This window comes from Dipodomys spectabilis, unplaced genomic scaffold, assembly GCF_019054845.1.
Source record: "Dipodomys spectabilis isolate Male_0828 unplaced genomic scaffold, ASM1905484v1 ptg000157l, whole genome shotgun sequence".
NCBI lineage: Eukaryota > Metazoa > Chordata > Mammalia > Rodentia > Heteromyidae > Dipodomys > Dipodomys spectabilis.
In genome coordinates this window covers 19,806,021-19,829,099 of record NW_024870834.1, presented here as the reverse complement: position 1 = coordinate 19,829,099, position 23,079 = coordinate 19,806,021, and the positions used below count along the sequence as shown (strand labels likewise).

At 46.6% G+C, this 23,079-nt stretch overlaps 1 protein-coding gene across 1 annotated transcript in view; it reads right to left on the bottom strand.

The window, feature by feature from the left end:
- Positions 1 to 4,421: 4,421 nt before the first annotated feature.
- The window catches only part of Ltbp2 (latent transforming growth factor beta binding protein 2), a 128,557-nt gene continuing 109,899 nt past the window's right edge, over positions 4,422 to 23,079 (bottom strand). Inside the window, exons 23-40 of the mRNA XM_042692836.1 lie at positions 17,364 to 17,483; positions 16,234 to 16,356; positions 15,879 to 16,004; positions 15,359 to 15,484; positions 14,039 to 14,161; positions 13,833 to 13,958; positions 13,292 to 13,414; positions 12,320 to 12,451; positions 11,924 to 12,049; positions 11,189 to 11,332; positions 10,163 to 10,354; positions 9,822 to 9,905; positions 9,012 to 9,140; positions 8,597 to 8,734; positions 8,350 to 8,517; positions 7,817 to 8,098; positions 6,468 to 6,620; positions 4,422 to 6,196 (exon numbers count right to left, since the gene is read on the bottom strand). Of these exons, the coding sequence (XP_042548770.1) occupies positions 6,051 to 6,196; positions 6,468 to 6,620; positions 7,817 to 8,098; positions 8,350 to 8,517; positions 8,597 to 8,734; positions 9,012 to 9,140; positions 9,822 to 9,905; positions 10,163 to 10,354; positions 11,189 to 11,332; positions 11,924 to 12,049; positions 12,320 to 12,451; positions 13,292 to 13,414; positions 13,833 to 13,958; positions 14,039 to 14,161; positions 15,359 to 15,484; positions 15,879 to 16,004; positions 16,234 to 16,356; positions 17,364 to 17,483 (2,561 nt within the window). The 3' untranslated portion in view covers positions 4,422 to 6,050. The remainder of the gene's footprint in view (positions 6,197 to 6,467; positions 6,621 to 7,816; positions 8,099 to 8,349; positions 8,518 to 8,596; positions 8,735 to 9,011; positions 9,141 to 9,821; positions 9,906 to 10,162; positions 10,355 to 11,188; positions 11,333 to 11,923; positions 12,050 to 12,319; positions 12,452 to 13,291; positions 13,415 to 13,832; positions 13,959 to 14,038; positions 14,162 to 15,358; positions 15,485 to 15,878; positions 16,005 to 16,233; positions 16,357 to 17,363; positions 17,484 to 23,079) is intronic.

Sequence of the window (23,079 nt, the reverse complement as noted above, 5' to 3'; positions counted from 1 at the left end):
GTTAATGTTTTTAATATAAGTATGTCTTATACTATGTGTGTCTCTTAGATATATATTTATTTGCCAAACCTAGAAATTCCTTTAATTTTATTTTTTTTTAAATTTATTTATTTTTTTGTCGGTCACGCGGCTTGAACCCTGGGACTCGGCACTGTCCCTGAAATCTTCAGCTCAAAGCAAGTACTCTACCACTTGACCCACAGCGCCACTTCCAATTTTCTGGTGGTTTTATTGGAGATTAGAGTCTCATGGACTTTCCTGCCCAGACTGGCTTTGAACTGTGATCCTCAGATCTCAGCCTCCTGAATAGCTAGGATTATAGGCATGAGCCACCAGTGCCTGGCTCTCAAGAAAATATTTTTAAATGACAAAATTTTAGAGCACTTATTTAGATGTGGCACTTAAATAGGCTACATTAACAGTCATGTGGTCCTAAGACTATATAGACCACTGTAAAAATCCACACTACCATCACAATGAATGACCAAGTAATATTTGTGAACCTACAACCAGTTGATTCTGTAAAAATTATTGGTTAGATCTGCATTTAGGAGCTTAAAAATTTGTTACAACAAAAACTTGCATTTCTGGACTTGATAGGATTTAAGAAAATCTGCCATTAAAAAAATAGAAATAGCTGGGCACTGGTGGCTCATGCTTATAATCCTAGCTACTCTGGAGGCTGAGATTTGATGATTGGGATTTGAAGCCAGTCCACACCCACAAAGAAAAGTCCCTGTGAGACTCTTACCTCCAGTTCACCACTAAAAAAATTGGAAGTGGCACAATGGCTCAAAGTGGTAGTATGCTAGCCTTGAGCAAAAGGAGTTCAAGATGCCAGCACCCAGGACATGAGTTCAAGCCCCACTGTGGACAAAGAAAAGGAAATAGAGTAAAAATTATTTAGTACAAACTTAACATTACAATGTTGAAATCTAGAATTTAGAGGAAATAAACTTACCATGTAGCTAGAAGAAGGAAGGAGGCTTTCAGAAACCTGAGCAGATTCTTAACTCCTTTGGAAGAAGGCAGAAAGCAGCATACCAATGAAACACTTGTGTACACAGATTACTAGGACACTCAAAGTTGTTGCCTTTATCTGGGCCTAATAAGACTCCTAGCTCAGACTAAAGAGAATTTTCATGCCCGTAAACCTAGCTATTTAGGAGGCTGAGATCTGAGGATCTCTTCAAAGTTGGCCTGGGCAGAAAAGTCTGAGTCTCCATTCCCAATTAACCAGCAAGATGCCAGATTGGATATGTGGCTCCAGTGCCAGCTAAACAAACAAGCAGTTAAACCCTGGATATTACACCAAGAAAACGAGAGAGTTTGCTACATTTTAAATATTAGAACCTATTCTTCCAGAATATTTTTATAGGGTATTTCTTTATCATTTTGTGATATTGGGCAATGAACCCAGGGTGGCTTCATGTTTCTTAGGCATGCGCTTGATCACTTGATCTACACTCCCAATCCCTTTTCTAGAATGTTTTTGTGGTTTGTTTATTTGAGTTGGTGGTTTTAAGACTCCTGAGCAAAACAAAATGACCATTCTTGCTAAATGTACACTCCACTATATTGCAATGGTCAACTAGGTTGAAACAAGATTTTGTAGAATGCAGTAGCCTATAAGAATACCTACTGGTTTTTGAGAGAATTGAAATTCAGTGTCTAAAAAAGGCAGATTTTGGAGAAATTACCTTCACACTGAGAACATGACGGGAAAATTGGATTGACATCAAGAATTATCTACTGGAGGGGAAGATTTAAGAACACAGTATGGAGGAATGACATGGGTAAGATGACTGAGCAAATTGGTTGGACCAAACATGGTAGAATTAAGATCCTTTGCAGACCTATTCTGACCAACTGTTACCTTCCTGAAAACTATAAAGGCAGGCAGACATTTTCATATTTACTCACTATAGCCCAAGAATTTAGGAAAACATGTTCTTTAGCTTTTTTTGCTCAAGACTGACTGGCATTCTACCACTTGAGGCATATCTCTACGTCTGGTTTTTTGCCTGTTAATTGGATCTCAGCCTCTTGAGCATCTAGGATTACAGGTGTGAGCCACTAGCACCCAGCTCTTTCGTTTTTATGCAAGCCATTAACTGGACATTACACCTGATGTTTTTGTTATTGTATTAGTTTTTGTACTGGAGGTCAAACCCATACGCTATACCCAAACTTTTCTTTAGCAAAAACCACACTAAAAGAACCATAGACAAAGGAACCTATGTTGATGGTTCTAAGAGGGGCATGTCCTGATCAATCAAGTTATTTTTTCATGACATGATGATAGTAACAAGTGGTATGTAAACTAGTGTTCACATACTCTTAGTTTCTTTTCTTTTTGTTTTTTGTTTTTTGGTCCAGTCGTGGGGCTTGAACTCTGGGCCTGGGCGCTGTCCCTCAGCTCTTCAGCTCAAGGCTAGCGCTCTACCCCTTCAGCCACAGTGCCACTTCCGGCTTTTTTCTTTTTTGCTTATGTGGTGCTGAGGAATCGAACCCAGGGCCTCTGGCATGCAAGGCAAGCGCTCTACCACTGAGCCACCTTCCCAGCCCTACTCTTAGTTTCTTTGTGTGGAGATACTGATTTCAGGATTAGGAAGAGATTTTAAAATACCTAGCTATCATTGTAAACTATATAGTCAGATAAATATATTTAAAAAATTTAAGTAGTCTAGCTAGCAGCTACATTCAATTTATTTTTTCTGAATAGGTAATACATGTATAAATTTAAAAAGATAGAAAATGGGATACAGTGAAAAGTCTCAATATTATACCTACCTTCTGTCATCCCTCAAATTACCATTGTGGTTTTTAAAGGAATTTATGCCAATGATGTAATTCTGTAGATATGTGAAATAACATTCATGTATTAGTCTTCATTTTAATAATATTAGCAGATGAGACAATGGAAATGTATATCACTGAAGGACTGGTTAAGTAATTTTTTATTCATTTAATAAAATAGTACATAGCTATACAATAGAATGAGACATTTATTTTAAATTTATTTGTTTTTGAGATAGTGTCTTGCTAGGTAGCCCAAGCTGGCTTTGAACTCAAGATCCTCCTTTGTCTCCCAAATGTTGAGATTACAGGTCTGTACCACTAAGTTGGCTGTGAGACATTTTTTCTTTTTTGGTCTGGTCGTGGGGCCTGAACTCTGGGCCTGGGCGCGTCCCTCAGCAGTTCAGCTCAAGGCTAGCGCTCTACCACTTGAGCCACAGTACCACTTCCGGCTTTTTTCTTTTTGCTTATGTGGTGCTGAGGAATCGAACCCAGGGCCTCATGCATGCAAGGCAAGTGCTCTACCTCTGAGCCACCTTCCCAGCCCCTCTAAGACAATTTTTTATGCAAAAGCATAGAGTGAAAAAAAGCAAAGTACAAAATTGGCTTGCATAAAAATTTAAATAAAGAGCTGAGTACCATATATGGTATGCCATTTGTGTTCTTAATGAAAGGAAATAGGTGTATGTACATCCAGTATGTCCATATGGATGAAGAGGAAGGTAAGCATTGGGTTGGGGGAGGAGACGAGGGAGCAGCATCTATGTGGGGGAATTATGTAAGTAATTCTCAGGATGCTGGAGTGTCAAGGATGTGGTTAACAGCTATCCACTTTCTTCTTTAGACAAATGGCATACACCTCTTTGGATATCAAGGTATGTAAAGAGTTTTGTTTGTTTCTATAGTATTTCTAATCTTTTACTATTGCCAATAATGCTTTAATAAATAACCTCTTATTTATGTCATTTCACATTTGGTGAGAGTATATCTAAAGTGAAGTTCCTAGAAGTGGATATAGAGTTAGCTGCTGCTGTAATCTTGGAAGACATTGCCATATTTTCTTCTTGAGAGGTTGTACCAGTTTATACTCCCATCAGCTAGCATGACAGTGTCTATTTCCCAGTTTGTATTTTTTGTTGTTGTTGTTTGTTTTTTGTGGTGCTAGGATCAAACTCAGGGCTTTGTGTTAGGCCAGCACTCTATTACTGAGCTACACCCAACTCTCAGTTTTGTGAGATAGGGTCTTGCTGTATAGGCCAAGGCTGGCCTCAAATCGTCAATCCTGCCTCTGCCTCTTAAGTGCTAAGACAACAGGTATATGCCTAGCAAGTTGCTTTTCCTCTCCCCTAACCTTTCCCCCACCCCTCCTCCTCCCCCACCCCACCCAGGTCCTGGGGCTTGAACTCTGGGGCTTGGTCGCTATTGGTAAGCTTTTGTGCTCAAGGTTAGCACTCTACCACTTGAGAGCCACAGCTTCATTTCCAGCTTTTTGTGGTTAATTGGAGATAAGAGTTTCATGGACTTTCCTGCATGGGCTGTCTTCAAACTGTGATCTTCAGATTTCAACCTCCTGAGTGGCTGGAATTACAGGTGTGAGCCACTGGCACCTGGATGCAAGTTGCATTTTTTTAAAATTATGAATAAAAGAATATTTTCATGGGCTTAAGAATCATTTATTTTTATCTGGCAAAAACCTCAACTAGTATAGTGACCTAGAGCAAATCATTTAAGCTATCTGTGTCTAAATCTCCGAACTTGTAAATTGGGAATAAAAATAAATTGGGATGATTAAATACAATGTATGCATAGCATTCAACACAGTTCCTGGCATGTGGGAAGTATTTAATAGTTATATGATGGCTGACAACCAGAGCAGCAGGTAGGACAAGTCAGATTAAATTAAGAAAGTAGTGTTCATCTCCATATCTTCAGTCACTTGTAGCCTTCTTCTATGTTGCCATTCACCAGAGAAATGAGGTCAGAGTTTGCCTTTTAGTAAGAACTTTTTCCCACTTGAATACAGTCATAGGCTGTTGGCGGAGCTGGCCATGGGGTTGGTACAGTCTCATCTGTACTGTTTAGATTTAGCCAACATTGTAAAGAAATTTGGTCTAATAGTAAATAAAAGCCAGAAGAGCAAAAAAATGTGCATTTCTCTATTCCATTTTGATTCTGAACTCCAAGTGAGCCTGGGTTGAAGTGAGCCTCTGCTTGGAAAGCCCGAGGGGTTCTAGACTTCCATTTTCTGGAGGGGAAGGCAAGGGGGGGACGGTCTTCTGAGTAGAGAGAAGAACCACATTAGAAATCTGGCTTTCTTTGAGTAAGACCACACTAGAAAACAGACCATTTTATTCTTAGCACATCAGTTTAGCTTTTACAAAGGGAGCCTGGGAGAGATTGGTCTCCTGTAAGAAGGACTTTGGAGATGGGCAGTTTTATCTTGCTGCTGGTGGTGCACAGGAGCCATCACTGGACAGATTTTGGTTATTTGCTTGCCCAGGTACTGAATGCTTTTTTTGAGCGTGTAAAAAGCCGTGCCCCCCTTTCACATCAGCCCCCCTATTTTTATGTTGCCCTCTTGCTGCTTTCTCAGGCTTTGCTCTTCTTCCTGTGTGTCTATTACATTCAGCAAGCCAGCATCACTCTTGCTTTTCTGAGATGAGGGGCTCTTCTGTCCCTCACTAGGAGCCACAGAAGTGGCTACAGGATGGAGACATGACAAACTCACAGCCCATGCTGTATTGCTTGGGCAGCAGTGATAGTTCTGAGAGGCAGCATTGGAGTCACCCCGCAAGTTCTCCCAAACTCCTTCTTGCTCCACAGATTCTGAAGGCTCATCCAAGGGGGCATGTAGCCCCTGTCCCGGTTGTAGAATCATCACGGATCATGGCTGGAAAGGGGTGTCTGCAGTGTGAGGCCACAGCCTCACACTGCATACGTGCACAGCCTGAGGGATGGATATGGCTGCCTTTGATAGGCATCTCACAGTAAGGCCAGGACAGGTGGTGGGCTGGGCCTCGTGGCCAGTGGCCGAAGCATGAAAGCATTTGGTGGTGTCTGAGCCAAGCAAGGGCATGGAGGCAGTGAGGAAGCTCACAGCCAGAGGTGAGAGCACGCAAAGCTGATGGAGCTTGGCTGCAGTGCCCAGGCCTGATGTCATCATGGTGTCTTCCCAGGGAGGAAAGCGTTCTCAAGCCCCTGCCTGTAGCTGGAGGCCATTTCCAGGTAGCTTCCCACACAGACCCCTCAAACTACTCCTTGGCAGCACAATGTGGAGGGCCTGCCTCAGCCACATAACCTGGGGAGCAATGGCAGCGGTAGGAGCCCTCTGTATTCTCACAGTGACCATGGGCACAGAGTGCAGCAGGCCCGTTCAGGTCATCACATTCATTCACATCTAAAAGAAAAGAGGGGAGAAAGCTGTAGGATGCCCTGGCCTCCGTAAGTGGAACCCCAAGTGTGACAGCCTCCTCCCCAAGCTTTGCAACTCAAGGATAGAAAGCAAGGGCAGTGAACTCATAGTATGCCCAAGACTATGCACTCATCCTTTCCCAGCGCTGTTAGACCTTGCTTTGGCTTGCTCACTCACCCCCTGGCTTGACAGGCATCCCCACTAGGGGGCAGTAGCACATTTCCCATTTCCCTGCTTCATCATGTGCTAAACTTACCCACACATGCCATGTGGGCCGCATCTAGCTGAAAGCCCTCAAAGCAGTCACAGGTGTAGCCTTCTTGTACACGCACACAGCGGCCATTCTCACAGCCATTCAGGATGCCACACTCCTCTGCCTGAAGCCCTTCAAATGCAACGGGCAACTCTGCTAGAAGAGAAGTCAGACAGAGGCTGAAACTTGTGCTCAGATCTCCCCAGAACTCTTCAGTGGGTTGAGCACCTCCACGGACAAGGAAGGGACAGTCATAAATTCTCACAAAAAAATGCTTCAATAAACAGCTATACTCGTGTTGTTTTAGATGGAAAGTCTAAGGTGGAAGAAGTGCTGTATTTATTAACAGTATTATTTTTTTTTGTTTTTACTACTGAGGTTTGAACTCAGGGCTTTGTCTTGCTAGACAGGCACTCTAGAACTCACTCAGCGCTTTTTTTTTTCTTTTAATTTCTAAGGCAGATCTCATGCTTTTGCCCAGTACTAGCCTTGGACTACAATCTACAGCCTCCAAAGGGATCTACATATCTATGTAGCTGGGATCACAAATATACACAAGCATTCCTGGTTTACTCTTTGAGATGGGGTCATCTCAGCAACTTTTTGCCTTGCTAGCCTTGAACCTCAACCCTCCTAAACTCTGCCTCTTCAGTAGCTGGATTATTTCAGATTGGTTTTTTTAAAACTGGGGTAGGAGAATCACCAAAGTGAAAGTTTTTTTGTTCTTTTGTTTTTTGTTTATTTTTGATGCTGGTCCTAGGATTTAAACTCAGGGCCTGGGTGTTATCCCTGAGCTTTTATACACATGGCTGGTGCTTTACTACATAAGGCACAGCTCTACTTCTGACTTTTTGGTGATTAACTGGAGATAAGATTCTCATGGACTTTCTTGCCCAGGCTGGCTTTAAACTGTGATTCTCAGATCTCAGCTTTCTGAGTAGCTATGATTACAGGCATGAGTCATTTGTGCCTGGCCACAATGAGCATTTGAAGTCACTATAAATCCTTACTTCACATTTCAGGTCACAGATTTGAATGTTGCGTTTGCTTAGAGCAGACCTTCTAGCATCCTGCAACCAAGTGTGCTGCTCTCTTGCTGTTAAGTCCCACAAGAACTGCTTGAGGTTGAGAGAGTGTCCTATATTTTTGCATCCTTGTGTTAGTTCAGCTCAGGGACTGGGTATGGTCTGAGCTGGACATTTGGAGTTCATCCTGAGTGACTGTACTGGGCTGATTTGGTCATCTTTCCCCTTCCCCATCCTTACCCTGTTGGCGACATGACTGACAGATGGAAAAGGTGAAAGGGAGACAGCTTCAGTGCCCACCTCTTCCCAAGTTCTGCAACAACACACCTGGATGACTGGCCATATAGTAGGGCTGGAGCTCAGAGGGCTGCAGAGGAGACTCAATGACCGGTGTGGTGTCCCTCAGCTGGCTGACTATGTTGGGGAAAGGGGGCTCGGCAGCAGTGTCCTCAGGGCCCAGGTAGTTGTAGAAGGGGGCTCCTTCCTGGCCATACAGGCTGTAGTGCAGGTCATCTGGGCTGGGGCCATACTCATAACCTGGCCGGAAGTGGACCCCAGCCTCCCGCTCTGCCTCAATCCGGGCCACGTTGCACAGCTGAGCATAGACCTCTGTCAGGGAGGAGGGAGAGAGGGATCTGGGCTTCAGCTCCTGCTAGCTAAGCCTGGTGGGATAGTCACGTGGCTGTCCTCCCCAGGAGAAAGGGAACACATGCAGACTGGTGCCCTCTGAAAGTCCTGGCAGCACCTTCAACCCACACCTTGTCCCCAAACAACAGGGACAGAAGACTGCTCCCCTTTTTCCTTCTGAAGGTGATACCTCCCTTTCTGGATTCAGGCCCCGCCCTTCAGATGTGCCTCACCGGAGCTCCTGGGGGGGCACAAGGCACACTGCTGGCTCCAGGCCTCGCCATCCTGGCAGCAGCATTCTGTGTAGGTGGTACGGTGCCCACGCAGGGGCTGGCTGCACACGTCATTGGTGACTTGCTTCCAGCAGATGTCCATGTGGATGTCATGGTCTGGGAGGTCCTCTAGTGGTCACAAGCCAGACAGAATATGAGCCCTAGCCTAGGCCCACGCCCTCTGCTGCTTTGGCCTTAGGCCACTCACCTGTGCTGCTGGTGGTGTTCACACAGCGCTGTCCACTGAGGTCCAGAGTGAGGGGTGGGCTACAGAAGCAGTGGAAGGAACCCTCTGTATTCATGCACTCCCCGTTCTCACAGGCCATGTCCTGACACTCATTGTGATCTGTGGTGGCAGGAAGGGTGGCTTAGGGCTAGGTAGCCTTCCACAGATGGTATTCTTGGAAGGTTTTGGCTTGGTAAATGGCGCCATGGAAATAGACTCTGAACCTATGTTTAGCCCAGTTTAGCCCATCCTGGAAGACTCCTCTTGGGGATAACCAGGGCTTCCCTCACCTCAGACCTGTCTGCTGCAGCGGGCATCTTCCCCGAAAGGGAGATTCCCAGAAAGAGTGAGACTGGCTGGCAAGGCTGGGAGTAGGAGGGGTTTTGTGTGTCCTCACCCTGGCACTGTCTATGGGAGGCATCGTAGTGGTAACCAGGATTACACAGGCAGATGTAGCCAGGCACTGTGTTGAGGCACCGGCCATTCTGGCAGAGAGCAGGTCCAAACAGCACACACTCATCGGCATCTGCAGAAGGACAGAATGAGGTGAGGAGAAAGAGGGAAGCAGCAGGAGAAAGGAAGGACATAGGACCAGGACTCTCAAACATGACTGGCTTATGTGTTAGATAACTTGAAACAAGTTGCTTAGGTTCACCTTGCCTTAGTTTCCTATCTCAAAAAATGTAGATAATACCACTTAACATCTTCAAGTTATCCTGAGGATTAAGAGGCACTAATAAGTATAAGGTGGTAAAAATAGTGCTTGGTACATACAAAGTGTTCAAGAAAAGCTACTTCTGGGACTAGCTTCAGGAATAAGGCACTGAGAGACTCAGTACCTGAAATGCCCTAATAGGAACATGGGCCTCCCAAAGTTAATGATTTGGTAAATGACACCAAGGAAATAAGTGCAGTACCTGGCCTCTGCATTATAGTACCCCCACTCTGTCCATGTGCCCACATGTTGGGGAGTGAAGGTATCATATTAGTGTGTACCCTGAGGGGATAGGGAATGGAGTATGGGACACTCCAGAAGTTCTAGCAGAACTCCAGCTAAAACTCTGCAGAAGTCACCTCTGGGGTAAAAAGATAGAAGCCATTTGGGGAATCAGGGCTGGATTCAGAGCTTCTAAGGACCCGCTGGAGGTCTTGTCCACAGCCCACTCTGGCAAATGGAGTTTGGGGAGGAGGATGTCAACAAGGTTACCTGTGTACATGGTCTGTCCAAATGTCCAAGCTCCTTCCACAGGAATGTAGCCTTTACCACTGGGGCAGAGTTCACTGAATTCAACTGCATAGGAAGGCATCCTAGCTCAGACAGGGAAGGCTGTGCTTTCTCCCATTCTTTGCTTTCTTACTTTATTTTATTTTTTGAGAGGGTCTCACTATATAGCCCAGGCTGGGCCTTGAACTTTCAATCCTCATGCCTCTGCCTCCCAAGTTCTAAAATTACTGGCATGCACTACCATGCCTGACTCCTCCCACCTTTAAAAATTGTCCCATTGCAGAGCTGACTCTTAACAGGATCTGGGGCCCTTGAGGCCTTACCTGAGTCCTCAGATGGGCAAAGATCACAGGCATCTCCCCACCTGGCACCTTGAGTGCAGCAGCACTCAGCTTGCGTGGAGTTCTGGCCCAGGATGCTGGAGCAGGGTGGATCACCATTGTGCCCAGAATAGCATTCCATGCGGATGGGGCCTGGCATGTGGTCTCCTGTTGGGGCCTCAGGGATGCTCTGAGCTGTATATGATAGATGCTCCTTATTACCGTCTCTTTATGGCTCTTAGAGGCACCCAGCCCTTGACTTTATCTTTTAACTTTAACATTTTATTGTAGGATAGTAGTGTGGAAAATGCTGCCTCCTGTGTCATCTCTCTTGGAATTCTCAGCATCTCTACAAGTGAGTGCTATTATCATTTCCCTTCTACAAATGGAGAAATTGACTTTGGAGATGCTATTAACCCCAATGCCTCTGATGCCAAACCCCTTTCTTCCCTAGTATGCCTTCTTCCTTCTTCTCCTGTGGGCTGCCCTCACTCCTAATGGGCGATATAGGCATCCCTCTGCTTCACAGAGACCCCTAGCCCCTCCCCCCTTCCTTGTTCCTTGCAAGGTCCTCCCCTTATTTTCTTCACAAGTCAGTAAAGCAGCTGAGTCCCAGTCAAGCCTGGGGTGAGAGACTGAGCCTACATCTCTGGGGCAGAATGGGAGATGGGAAGGGGAGAATCTAGCTTAGAACAGAAACAAGTCCTCCCTTACCCTGAAAACTTAACTAGGACTCAGATGGATTTAGTTGTCCTCTGAGACTCAGTCTAAGGTCTCTGGGGCCACTCTAAGTCAGCATTAGAGCTCCCTGGGCCTCTCTAGGCCATGATAGCCCTGCAGCTTGGACACAGCCTGGCCTGATGCAGGCCCACTGGCTCAGCCTCCTCAGCCCTCCACGTTCCTTTCCTAACCTGAATCTAGTTCCTGGCCCAGTCAACTCTCAGATGTAGTGGTAGAGGGGAGGATGCCTTTTGTAAGCCTTAGAATCATCAGATAGGGAAGGGGTTGTAGGAGTTTCCCAGGTCTCACCTCCAGCACCCCGAGGACGACAGTGCCCCTCTTGTGCGTCATACTCCTCTAGGTCACTGGTGCAGAGGCACAGGAAGGAGCCCTCCACATTCTCACAGAGCGCAGCCCCACACACAGCCAGCATGAGCTCACACTCGTTCACATCTGCCAGGAGTGAGGACAGGCTTGTGAGCAGAAAAGAGGAGGCCAAATCCCCTGCCCCTAACCCCAGCCTAGCCAGGCAGGTCCTCCTGCGCCAAGAGAACCATACCAGGCCTTGGTAGAAAAAGCAAAAGTGGGTTTGATTTAGCAGAAAAAAAAAAATAGACAGAGATTGTGGAAAGAAGAGAGGAGATGCAGAAAAGGTCATGAAAGTAGACAAAGAGGAGTCCCTCCCTCTAGGCACATTGTCCAAACATTGGCTCTAGAGCCCTGAGCTGTTGTTGCATATAGGGTGCAGTGGGGGTGTAAGGAAGTGCTTTCCTTCATGTACTTGCTCCCTCTGCTGGTGGGACTTTGCCATGACTCTATCAGCCAGCAGAGAGAGATTCAAGTTGGATGGAGAGTTGAAATCTCTCTTCCTTAAAGCTTCCTTACCCAACCTTTCGGGGGGAGCTATCTTGGAACCACATGACTGGGAATATTTTGGAAGGAGGGCCACAGGATTTCCATCCAGGAAAGTCAGGATCTGAGGAGGCGAGAGGATCCTAGGGGCTGTCCTTGGCCCAGATCATGGGTGGCCCACAGACTTCTTACCAACGCAGACCAAGCCTGATGGTGATGTCTCAAAGCCCTGATCACAGAGGCAGCGGAAGGAGCCATCCGTGTTGTCACAGAAGCCGTGGCTCCCACACACAGTGTCGTTGGCACATTCGTCTATGTCTGTGGGGAAGAAGTGTATATGATCTCCCTATTTGCTGGAAATACTGGTTTGTTAACATCACAATCAGTAAAAAGCAACTTCAACCCAGGACAAGAATGTTCAAATAGTTATATTCCTCTTCAACTTTTCTAAAGCTCTGCTGTATGGAAAATATACAAACTTCAAACAATTACACAAACAATGTCCTCAGAAGAAAACCATTTCTAGCTCAATACAGGGGGAAAACAGATGTCCCCAGCTCTTCCTCCGCCCGGCTCCCTTCTACTCACCAATGCAGTCTCCAGTGGGGGCCATGTAAAAGCCAGGTTGGCAGCTCAGAACACAGCGATAGGAGCCAGGGCTGTTCTCACACTGCCAGGCCCCACACACTGGGTGTCCGTAGTCCCCACACTCATCAATATCTGTCCCCAGGGGAGGAGACAGATGTGGTTAGGTCACTATTCTAGCCCTGTCTTGCTGTCATTATAAGGTCATGTCTAATAACTTCTGGGATCTTTCATCCCAAATTACTGCGCTCAGTTCTATCTCAGCATACCAATTCAGGGTAGTTTCCTCAGACTCAGCGGGGCTGAGTGTCTAGCAAGGGAACTGTGTATTATTTAGGAAACACTGATCTCTTAGCCCTACGGTAGGAACTATGCCTGTTCTCAGCAGCAGATGACTTTTTCTTTATATGAAATGAGTTTACAATAGTAGCCTTCAGGGAGCTGTCTGCAAACCTGTCTTCTGTAATCAGTTTGAAGATTGTCTATAACTGTCTGTCCCAGAAAAAAAGGCATTGAATGTAGCTGGGCACCAGTAGCTCAAGCCTATACTTCTAGCAAGAAACTGAGTATAGTTCAAAGTCTATCAGACTCTTATCTCTAATTAACCACTGAAAACCCTGGTACTCCAGAGCATCAGACTTGAAAGAAAAAAAACAACTAAGGGATAGTGCCCAGGCCCTGAGTTCAAGCACACACACATACAAAAGACAATGTTTAATATATAGAGTCAATTTGGCCTTCAAAACTAGATTGTGTGTTGTGCTAGTACAGAAAGTTGTCTTTATTTTGTCAGCCTTAGATGGTCCCTGAGCCAGCAGAGGCTCAATGAATATATTGTCTGTCCTTTGGATGATTAATCTATGAAAGCACTGTTTCCCAGGAAGCTACAGTTCCTCATTTTAGGGAGCTGAGGCTAGACAGAGGTGGAAGTGGACAGATATGGGCAGAGCCCTGTACTCCCCCCGGAGGGCTTACCTACACACTCCCCACTTTCTGGGGAGGGCTGGAAGCCAGTCTGACACATACAGTTGAAGGAGCCCTCAGTGTTGACACAGTCTCCTCCCAGACATGGGTCTGTGGCTGCACACTCATCCACATCTAGGACAGAGATGCTTGTCAGCACACCCAGCCCTGGGTTCCTTCCCTGGGTTCCTTCCTGTGCAGTTTCCTCTGAAACCCAAGTGGCCCAAAGGAGGGCAGAGAGTAGGACTGAGAGTAGGAAAGGGTGGTATAATCTGAAGGTAGAGTCCAGCTGGAAACCAGAGGGGAGGACAAGGGTGACCTTGAGAGGGCGTGGAGAGGATGTGTCCTGCACAGACATCTCAGGCCCTGACGAAAGGCTCTGAGCTTCTCTGAGACTCCCTCAAGTTGCTCCTGCCCTCCCATCTTCTTATCTCTAGTGGTGCCATAAGCATTTTGTTTAATGTCAGCACTGGCATAAAAAGGAAGTGTACTGTAGACATAGCCTCTAGTGTTCTGCTTTTGACTCCTAGACATAGCCACGCTGGCCACTCACCCTGGCAGCTGGTGCCCTGCTCTGCACTGGCGAAGCCAGGTGCACAGAGACAGAAGAAGGAGCCGTGGCTGTTGAGGCATTCTCCATGAGGGGCACAGTACTCCTCCCCCACACACTCATCCACATCTGCAGGGACAAGAGAGCAGAGTGTCTCCTGGGTGTTCCCACCTCCCCGGAGCCCCGGTGGGGAGACTTGGGCCACTCACCCTCACATATGGTGCCATTGGCCAGATGGAAGCCTGAGGGACAGAGGCACTGGTAGGAGCCTGGCGTGTTCTTGCATTCGCCTCCCAGACAGGTGCTCAGGGTATCTTTACACTCGTCCACATCTGCAGGGCCACAGAAGGAGGGAGGCAGCTAATGGAGGTGCCTCCAAGGATAGAACCAAGGGAGATCCAGGGAGCAGGATGATGATGGACCCATCCACTTTTCCCTGTTCTCCAGTGGCCTGCACCACCCAGCAGCCCTGGTCTATAGCTAGAGCTCTGTGTCTCTATTCTGGCTGGAAGGGCTCCAATATAACAGAATTGGGAAAGAAACCAAGGAAGGAGATACAGTGAGCCTGAGATGGTAACAAAAGCTCTTTTGTTTTGTAACACTTGTCTTATTATGTAGTCCAGTTTGGGCTCCAAGGCACCATCCTCCTGTCTCAGCTGACTGCAGGCATAAACCACCATGTCCAGCTGAGACTTGACTGAGAGAGTTGCCTACAGGTGTTCTGGTATAGGCTAGAATTGTTCCAGGACTACTACTACTACTACTATTATTATCAATGTCATCATCATTATCATCATCATCATCATCCTCAGTTGTATAGCTTGAACTCAGGGCCTGTGCACAGTCTCTGAGCTCTTTTGCTTGAGGCTAGCACTCTATCACTTTGAGCCACAGCTCCACTTCTGCTTTTCTGGTGGTTAATTGGAGATAAGAGTCTCAGACTTGGGCTGGGAAGGTGGCTCAGTGGTAAAGTTGCCTGAGGCCCTGGGTTTGATTCCTCAGCACCACATAATCAGAAAAAAAAGCCGGAAGTGGCACTGTGGTTCAAGTGGTAGAGCGCTAGCCTTGAGCTGAAGAGCTGAGGGACGGCGCCCAGGCCCAGAGTTCAAGCTTCACGACCGGACCCAAAATCAAACAAACAAACAAACAAGAGTCTCAGACTTTTCTGCCTGGACTGGCTTTGAACTACAATCCTCTGATCTCAGCTGCCTAAGTAGCCAGGATTACAACCACCAGCACCTAGCTCCAGGGGCTATTCTTGTGAGACACGCTTGTAATAATAGATTCTAAGGTCCCTCCAGAGTCCATACCATGAGTGTACAAGAAGTTCCAGGAAGCCACATGCTAAACCATCCAAGTGTACATGACAGTCCATGGCCCAGAAGTTCACTGTCCTCTACCCCACCAGGTCTTTAGTTGCCTTTCTGACTTTGGTTCCGGAAGGGGGAGAATGGGTGTCCCCAGCTAGCTTGCCATAGTAGAGAAGTTCTTGTTCCCTCATGCTCCCTCACGCTAGGGAATGCTCTCACCTTCACAGGTGTGGCTCAGGGGGCTGGGCCGGTAGCCCCTGTCACAGTCCTTGCAGGAGAAGGAGCCGACGGTGTTAGCGCACACTCCTGTGGGACAGACTCCAGGGAAGGCGCACTCATCCAGGTCTGGGCAGACGGAGACATGGCCAGGGACCTGGGACGGCTACCCCACCTAAAGAGGGCCTCACCATACCTCGAGCCCCCCATCTGAGCTTTGGTGACACCCTGAGCCCATAGGAGGGGGAGATTCTGGCTATGGGTCTTCTATGTACACCACTCCTTCCTAGAAAACTCGCTGGGTACCTCTATCCCCAGTTCCCCTCCTGACTCTGGGACCGCCTGTTCTTCCTGTCCTTAATTCTGAGTTTGGAGATTATGGCAACAGAAACTCTCCTCTAGGGCCCTGTAGCGTATCCTGGAGCCCCTTGGGAGTAGCCCAAGGCTGGGGGACAAACTGATCTTCTTTGGGAGCCCAGAATGTCTGTATTCTGTCCCCTCTTCCACTGCTCCCTGAGGATACCTTCACAGGCAGTGCCATCTTCATTTATCCAGTACCCACTCTCACAGGCCGAGCAGGTAAAGGACCCTTCCGTGTTGAGGCAGAGGCCCGTGGGACACGAGGCCCGGCTGGCACACTCATCCACATCTGAAACCAGTCATTGAGCTCTGTGTAGGACTCTGCCAGGCAGGCATGGCAGAACAATGGGAGACTGACAGGTGAACAAGGAGCAGGAAGCAGGAAGTCTTGGTAGGGGTGTGCTGAGTCAGCATGGGGAGGGATGCGTGACCAGGATGGGATGTGGGTTGTGTGAAGAGGGGAAGGAGCCATAGACTGGCCTGGCCTGTGGTGGAAGGCTGCTTCAGCATTTTTGTACCTTGGCAGCCCTTCTCATCTGGAGTGATCTCATAGCCCGGCTCACAAGAACATCTAAAGGAACCTTCCAGGTTGATGCACCTTCCATGGGCACAGACCCCAGGGGTCAGACACTCGTTCACATCTGTAAAGAGAAGTCCAGTATGCTCTGGCCCCCTTTCCTTCATGCAGCCCTTCATGGCAGGCTTAGCGCATCAGTGATGAGGCTGGGGAAGGGCTGTAGCTCACTCTGGGGAGGACATGAGTCATGTTCTCCCATTCCACTCAGATAGGACAAGATCCTTCCCTCACGAGCTCTCCTCAGCCCCAGTAGTAATACAGAACACCCTGTATATATTCTTTAAAAAAATGAGGTGGTGGTTGGTGAGGGTGGGGTGGGGGTAGTGCAGGTCCTTCAGTATTAGGACTGGTTTAGTCCATCCAAAGGTACTTGGGACAAGATGTCTAAGAGCCTTGTATCCCCTCATTGTGGGTCTGATTCTAGTCTCCTACCTGCCACCAAACATGTTTCCAGCCCAACAACCAGCTTCAATAGGTGAGCACACAGTGCAGAGAGAGGTCAGGCCATGCATGGGTGGCTGTGGCAATCTCAAGGGCCTGGGAACCATCTGCCCTCTCCAGACTCTCAAAGCATCTATTCAAATCACAGCCCCTCCTGGCATCTGAATCCCTGGCCCTTCTTCCTGCGGGGGCTGAGGGGAAGGAGTGCTCCTCCTTCTGCTGACCCTCAGCCCTCTCTGGAGTGAGAAACACAACTACTGTTCAGCGAGTGGTGCTGTTTAGACAGTGTTGTTCTACAGAAGAGCAGAAGGCCTGGCTGCCAACTCTCACCACCACTCTGCCTCTGCTTAAGACCTGAAGCTTACCCCACTCCACAAGAGCCAGCCACTGAAGCCTCTGGAAACTTGGGCTGTAGTTACAGAATGCCCCCACCCTGGCTGATTCAGAGGGCAGAGCCCCATAACTGAACCACACCCATGTCATACCCAGTGTCATTTGGGAACCAGCTGGATCCAGAGGACAATAGCCTGCAAGCCACTTCCCTCTGCCCACTTCTGTCTCTGTGTGTGGGCTCAGCCAGCAGCCCCAAGGCCAAATAGCCCGCTCAGTGCCTTGGCAAGCAGCCCTCACCTATACAGTTTCCATTCTGGCCCCTGTAGCCATCTTCACAGGCCAGACAAGTGTAGGAGCCAGGGGAGTTGACGCATCTCCCTTCAGGGCAGGTGCCAGGGTGACGGCATTCATTGATATCTGTAAAACAACAATCTCTCCTTCAGTCATCCCTGGGAACCACAGACCATCTGTAGCTCTATGACATAGCAAATTCTTGACCCTGCCCTTAGGGTGAGGGTTGGGAAGAAATGTCAGTTTTATCATAAACAAAAATCTAGGGGAAAATGAGAGTTTCTCTCAGTTCCCAACTTTACCTCCCAAATGGAAGAACTTCAAAACGAGTCCAGTTGACTCCCCGGTTGGCTATGGTAGGCTGTGGTTAGCGGTGGGAGGTCAGAGTTCTGTTTGGTGAGTTGGACTGTTTGGGCTAGGCCTTTGCAGTTCCCTTGGTGAATGCCTAATCCTTTATAAATTGTGATCATTACTGGGATTGGATGTGCTTGGTACTGCAACCAGGTGGACTGTTGCCTTAGGCCACAGAGTAGATAACCCAGGGACTATGAGGCAAAATGAAATTCCCTTGCTCCAGGAAACAAGGACCAAGGCTGAGCTCCCAATTTTGACACAAATCTGTCTCAAGGCTGACACTGGAGAAGTGCTAGACCTTGCCTCTGGCCAAGAGGCATAGGCACATCATGAGCCTGGTTCAACCACACAGACAGATGAAGAGGGACCTCAGGAGGGAGAGTGAAGCAAGGAAAAACTATTTGCCTCAAGAGCTGAGTGCAGGGTTCTTCTTTAATGATCTGGACATGTTGGAGAGACTAGCATCTAAGTTACATAGGCAGCCTGGACTAGTTAAGGAGGTTATCCTTCAGGGGCTGAACTCCAGGTCAATGTGGGGGAAAACATTGTATTCCTCTGCCTCAGTGTTAAGACTTCTGCTCATTAGCCAAGATGCAAAGAAGGCAGAAGGATTTATTCTTCCCAGATGGGTAACTGTCATTCTTCTGGAGCAAGTCCACCAACATATACAGGTTCAGAGAATCTGCCCAGTAGGAAGACCTACTCAGCACCATGGAGGAAATGCAGGAGACAAGCCAAAGGATAGACAAATAGTCTGTAAAGAGACCAAACCAGCAGCTGGCACTGCACAGCTGGACACGGACCCTAAGATGGAGGGTGAAAATGAGTCCTCCCGGAGCTTGTTTGGTCTATAGAAGTCAGGACACAACAAAAGTCTTTGTTCCAAAGGGCTGGGGTTTCTCAAGCTCAGAGCTTGACCCTGAGAGGAAGACATATTTAGATGAATATTTTGCAAGGATACTTGCAGGATTCTAGGTAATACTGGGGACATGACATAAGGCTTATCTCTGGAAACAGAACAACCCCCCCCCCCCCCCCAGTTGGGTTGTGGTGACACAAGATCAAACTATTCTTTTTTTTTTTTTGTCGGTAGTGGGGCTTGAACTCTGGGCCTGGGCGCTATCCCACAGCTCTTCAGCTCAAGGCAAGCACTCTACCACTTGAGCTATAGCACCACTTCCAGTTTTCTGGTGGTTTATTGGAGATAGGAGTCTCACAGTCTTTCCTGCCCGGGGTTGGCTTTGAACCGCAATCCTCAGATCTCAGCCTCCTTAGTAGCTAGGATTACAGGCATGAGCCACCAGTGCCCAGCAAGATCAAACTATTCTAAAAGTCTCTGTAAAGGTAAGATAGAGAGAATGAGATAGAGATGAAGAGAATGAAGGATCTAGGATCTCCAGTTTTGGCCACTTAGGATACAGCATCAGCACTTTGGCCTGCTGGTCCCAAAGGTACCTGGAGGAGAATGGGAAAAGCCATTGGGAATGATAACTGATCCCTGCTTCAGCGGTGGGTTTGAGGATGGATAGAAACTGAAGCAAGTCCATTGTGGGAAAAAAAGAAACAAAACTCCAAGCAATCTTTGAACCCCTTTCTCACAGGGATCAGGCCATGTAGGAAGATTAGGTTTGCTAAGAAAAAAGGTTGGTCCTACCCACAATGTGCCAGGCACATCAGCTGGAGGTGGTATATGAAGCACCAGATGCTGAGCCTTTAGGATATGTGGTACTCACTGAGCTCTTTATAAAATATTCAAGTCCTGGGCTGGGAATGTGGCCTAGTGGTAGAGTGCTTGCCTAGCTGCATGAAGCCCTGGGTTTGATTCCCAGTACCACATAAACAGAAAAAGCCAGAAGAGTGCTATGGCTCAAGTATTAGAGTGCTAGCCTTGAGCAAAAGAAGCTCAGGGACAGTGTCCAGGCCCTGAGTTCAAGCCCCAAGACTGGCCAAAACAAACAAACAAAAATTCAAGTTCTCCATTTCTGAGCTAGGGTAGGCTTGTGCCTCCTGGTCCCATGTGGTTGGGTGGGGCTGTAAGACTTGGTGGCCAAGGAGTTGTGAGCATATAATTTATAGAAGCATTCAATTATGTGCAGTCTTCTAGAGCACTCTTCTTTTTCTTTTTTTCCCATGGAGACAAGCCATACTCTAGAGTCTGGCTATTTCTTTAGCACAGTTCTAGATTATAGAAACATGGGGCAGAGCCCTCAGATGACCCTTACGAGTCAACTAGCACTGGGAAAATTATCTGTCTTGTCTGTCATTAAGGCTAGGGTTATTTGTTAAGACAATATAATCTAGTCTATACTTGAATACCACTGCTGGCTTCCCTTTTAGACCAGAGGCCCAGGAAGCAATGATTGTAAGTGACAGGTCTGGCACTAAGTGAGGGAGAGAGAGCAGAAGAGCAGAGCAGCCTCTCAGTCTCCATCTGTTAGGGAAGGGCTTTCCTGTTTAGGATTGGATATAATTTAGCCATAAGCCAAGCTTATCAAAGGGCCAGATAAAGATTCTAGACACAGAGGATTCTATTACCAGATATCCTGAAGCTATTCTACCAAGTTATTAGTATCTGGGTGGAGATTCTGTGCCTAAATGAAAGTTTGAATTTTAAACTAAGGCAATTGTTTATTTGGTTAGTCTCAATATGATAGTTGGTGGCAGGAATGGTCTATTTATTTCTAATTCCTAGCCCATGGCTAGTACACAGCTGGCACTCAGCAACTGTTTGCTCACCAAAGAATGGGGAAATGTGCCTAAAACTTCTCCAAACATCCTCTTGGTTTAAGGCTGCAGAAGAGACCCCCAGGTTTCCATGGAAACAGATGACCAGCTCAGCTTACCATTCTATTATCCCTCTACCGGGAATGTCCTGAAGTTCCTCTGTCAGGGGTCAGTTAGCTCTGAATGAGAAGATGTTCCTCTGTTCCTTGTGAGAGCATGGGGTGGGGGTGGCTAAGAAGTTCCGACAGAAGCTCAGAGGGACCTTGGGTATGTGTGGGTGGGGACATTGAAGGCTCTGGCAGCGTGCAGAATTTGCTCCTTGTTTATGGGAACCCAGAGTCGTGGTCTGACGGAAATGCCATTGAGACTGCTACATGGGATGCTGTCCAGACCACTTAGCCTCTCACCAGAGACTTCAGGTTTCAGCGGAGAGAGTGGTTTCTTCATTGGAGAAAGAAGAAAGAGGGAGAGGAAATTGACTAGGCTCCTGGGTGATGAGTCTGTGGTTACTGATGGAAACCTGGAGAAGTGTGCAGACGACATCATTCTTTCTTTCAACAGTCTTGGTGTGTCTGCCAGGGCTAGGAACTCAGCCTGACCTCCCACATGAGATGTATGTCTAGAATCTTCCCTCAGATGGGATGGAAAAGATTCAGAGGAAGCCACTGGGGGTGGAGGAATCTGGGTACAGGGGAAGGACAATGCTCTCTGACAGGGATGTGTCCTCTTAGTTATATCCAGAGGTATTACTGAGCACCTTGGATAGGTTCACTTATCCAGCCCTCCTTCCGAAAGACTCTGAGATGGGCACATGATGGCTTCTAATCCCAGACCTGAGAAAAGAACCAGACCCAGGCCTGTCTGCACCAGAGCCTGCGCCCTTAGCATTTGCAGGTTAGCATAAATCTGACATTTTTAATGTTCTGGTGCTTTATCTTCTTTAAAAAATAAACTCTGACCAAACTGAACCAAGAAGAAATAAATCAGTTGAATATGCCAATAACATACAATGAGATAGAGGAAGCAATCAAAAGCCTTCCAACAAGGAAAAGCCCAGGACCAGATGGACTCACTATGGAATTCTATAAGACCTTTACAGAGGAACTAATACCCATACTCCTCAAGCTCTTCAGAGAAATAGAAACAGAGGGACTAATCCTAAACTCATTCTATGAAGCCAATATCACACTCATCCCCAAACCAGGCAAAGACCCAACAAAAAAAAAAATACAGACCAATCTCTTTGATGAACATAGATACAAAGCTCCTCAATAAAATTCTAGCCAACAAAATCCAGAAACACATAAAAATATCATACACTACTACCAAGTAGGCTTCATCCCAGAGATGCAGGGATAGTTTAATATACGTAAATCACTAAATGTAATACATCACATCAACAGATCCAAGGTCAAGAATCACATGATTATCTCCATTGATGTGGGAAAGGCTTTTGATAAAATACAGCACTCATTCATGTTAAAAGCTCTGGAAAAAATAGGAATAGAAGGAACATTCCTTAAAAAAACAATAAAAGCCTTATACAACAGACTAACAGCCAATATTACACTTAATGGAGAAAAACTACAACCAATTCCCCTAAAAATAGGAACAAGGCAAGGATGGCCTCTCTCTCTACTCTTCAGTATAGTTCTGGAATCCTTAGCAATAAGGCATGAAAAAGACATTAAAGGGATCCGCATAGGGGTGGAAGAAGTTTAACTGTCTCTTTTTGCAGATTACATGATTTTATGTCTTAATGATCCCAAAAGCTCCATCCCCAAACTCTAGGGCTTATAAACCACTTTGATAAAGTAGCATGACATAAAATTAACCCACAAATATCAGTCGCCTTTTTGTACACCAACAATGTACAAGCAGAAAGGGAAATCAAGGAAACAACCCCATTCACAATAACCTCAAAAAAAATCTAGGAATTAACCTAGTCAAAGATATAAAGGGTCTATTTCGTGAAAACTTTCAAAACCTAAAAAAAGGAATCATAGAGGATACCAGGAAATGGAAAGACCTTCCATGTTCCCGGATAGGCAGAATTAATATAGTGAAAATGGCCATACTGTCAAAATTGATATACACATTCAATGCAATTCCCGTGAAAATCCCAACAACATACTTTACTGAAATAGAGAAAACAGTCCAAAAATTCATATGGAACAACAAAAGACCTAGAATAGCCAAAGCAATTCTAGGCAAAAGAAAGAATGCAGGAAGGATCATGATACCGGATTTCAACCTCTACTATAGAGCCATAATATAACAAAGACAGCTTGGTACTGGCACAAGAAGAGACCCAAAGACCAATGGAACAGATTAGAGGACCCAGAAATAAAACCACATACGTACAGTTAGATGATATTTGACAAAGGAGCCAATGACATAAAATGGAAGAATCATAGCCTCTTTAACTACTGGTGCTGGGAAAACTGGGTGGCCACATGCAGAAAACTTAAAGTGGACCCTAGCCTGTCACCATGCACCAACATCAACTCAAAATGGATTAAAGACCTTAACATCAAATCTGATACTCTGAAACTACTGAAGGACAGAGTAGGAGAGACATTTGCACTTATAGGCACAGGCAGGAACTTCATGAACAGAGTCCTAGGGTCACAACAAATTGGAG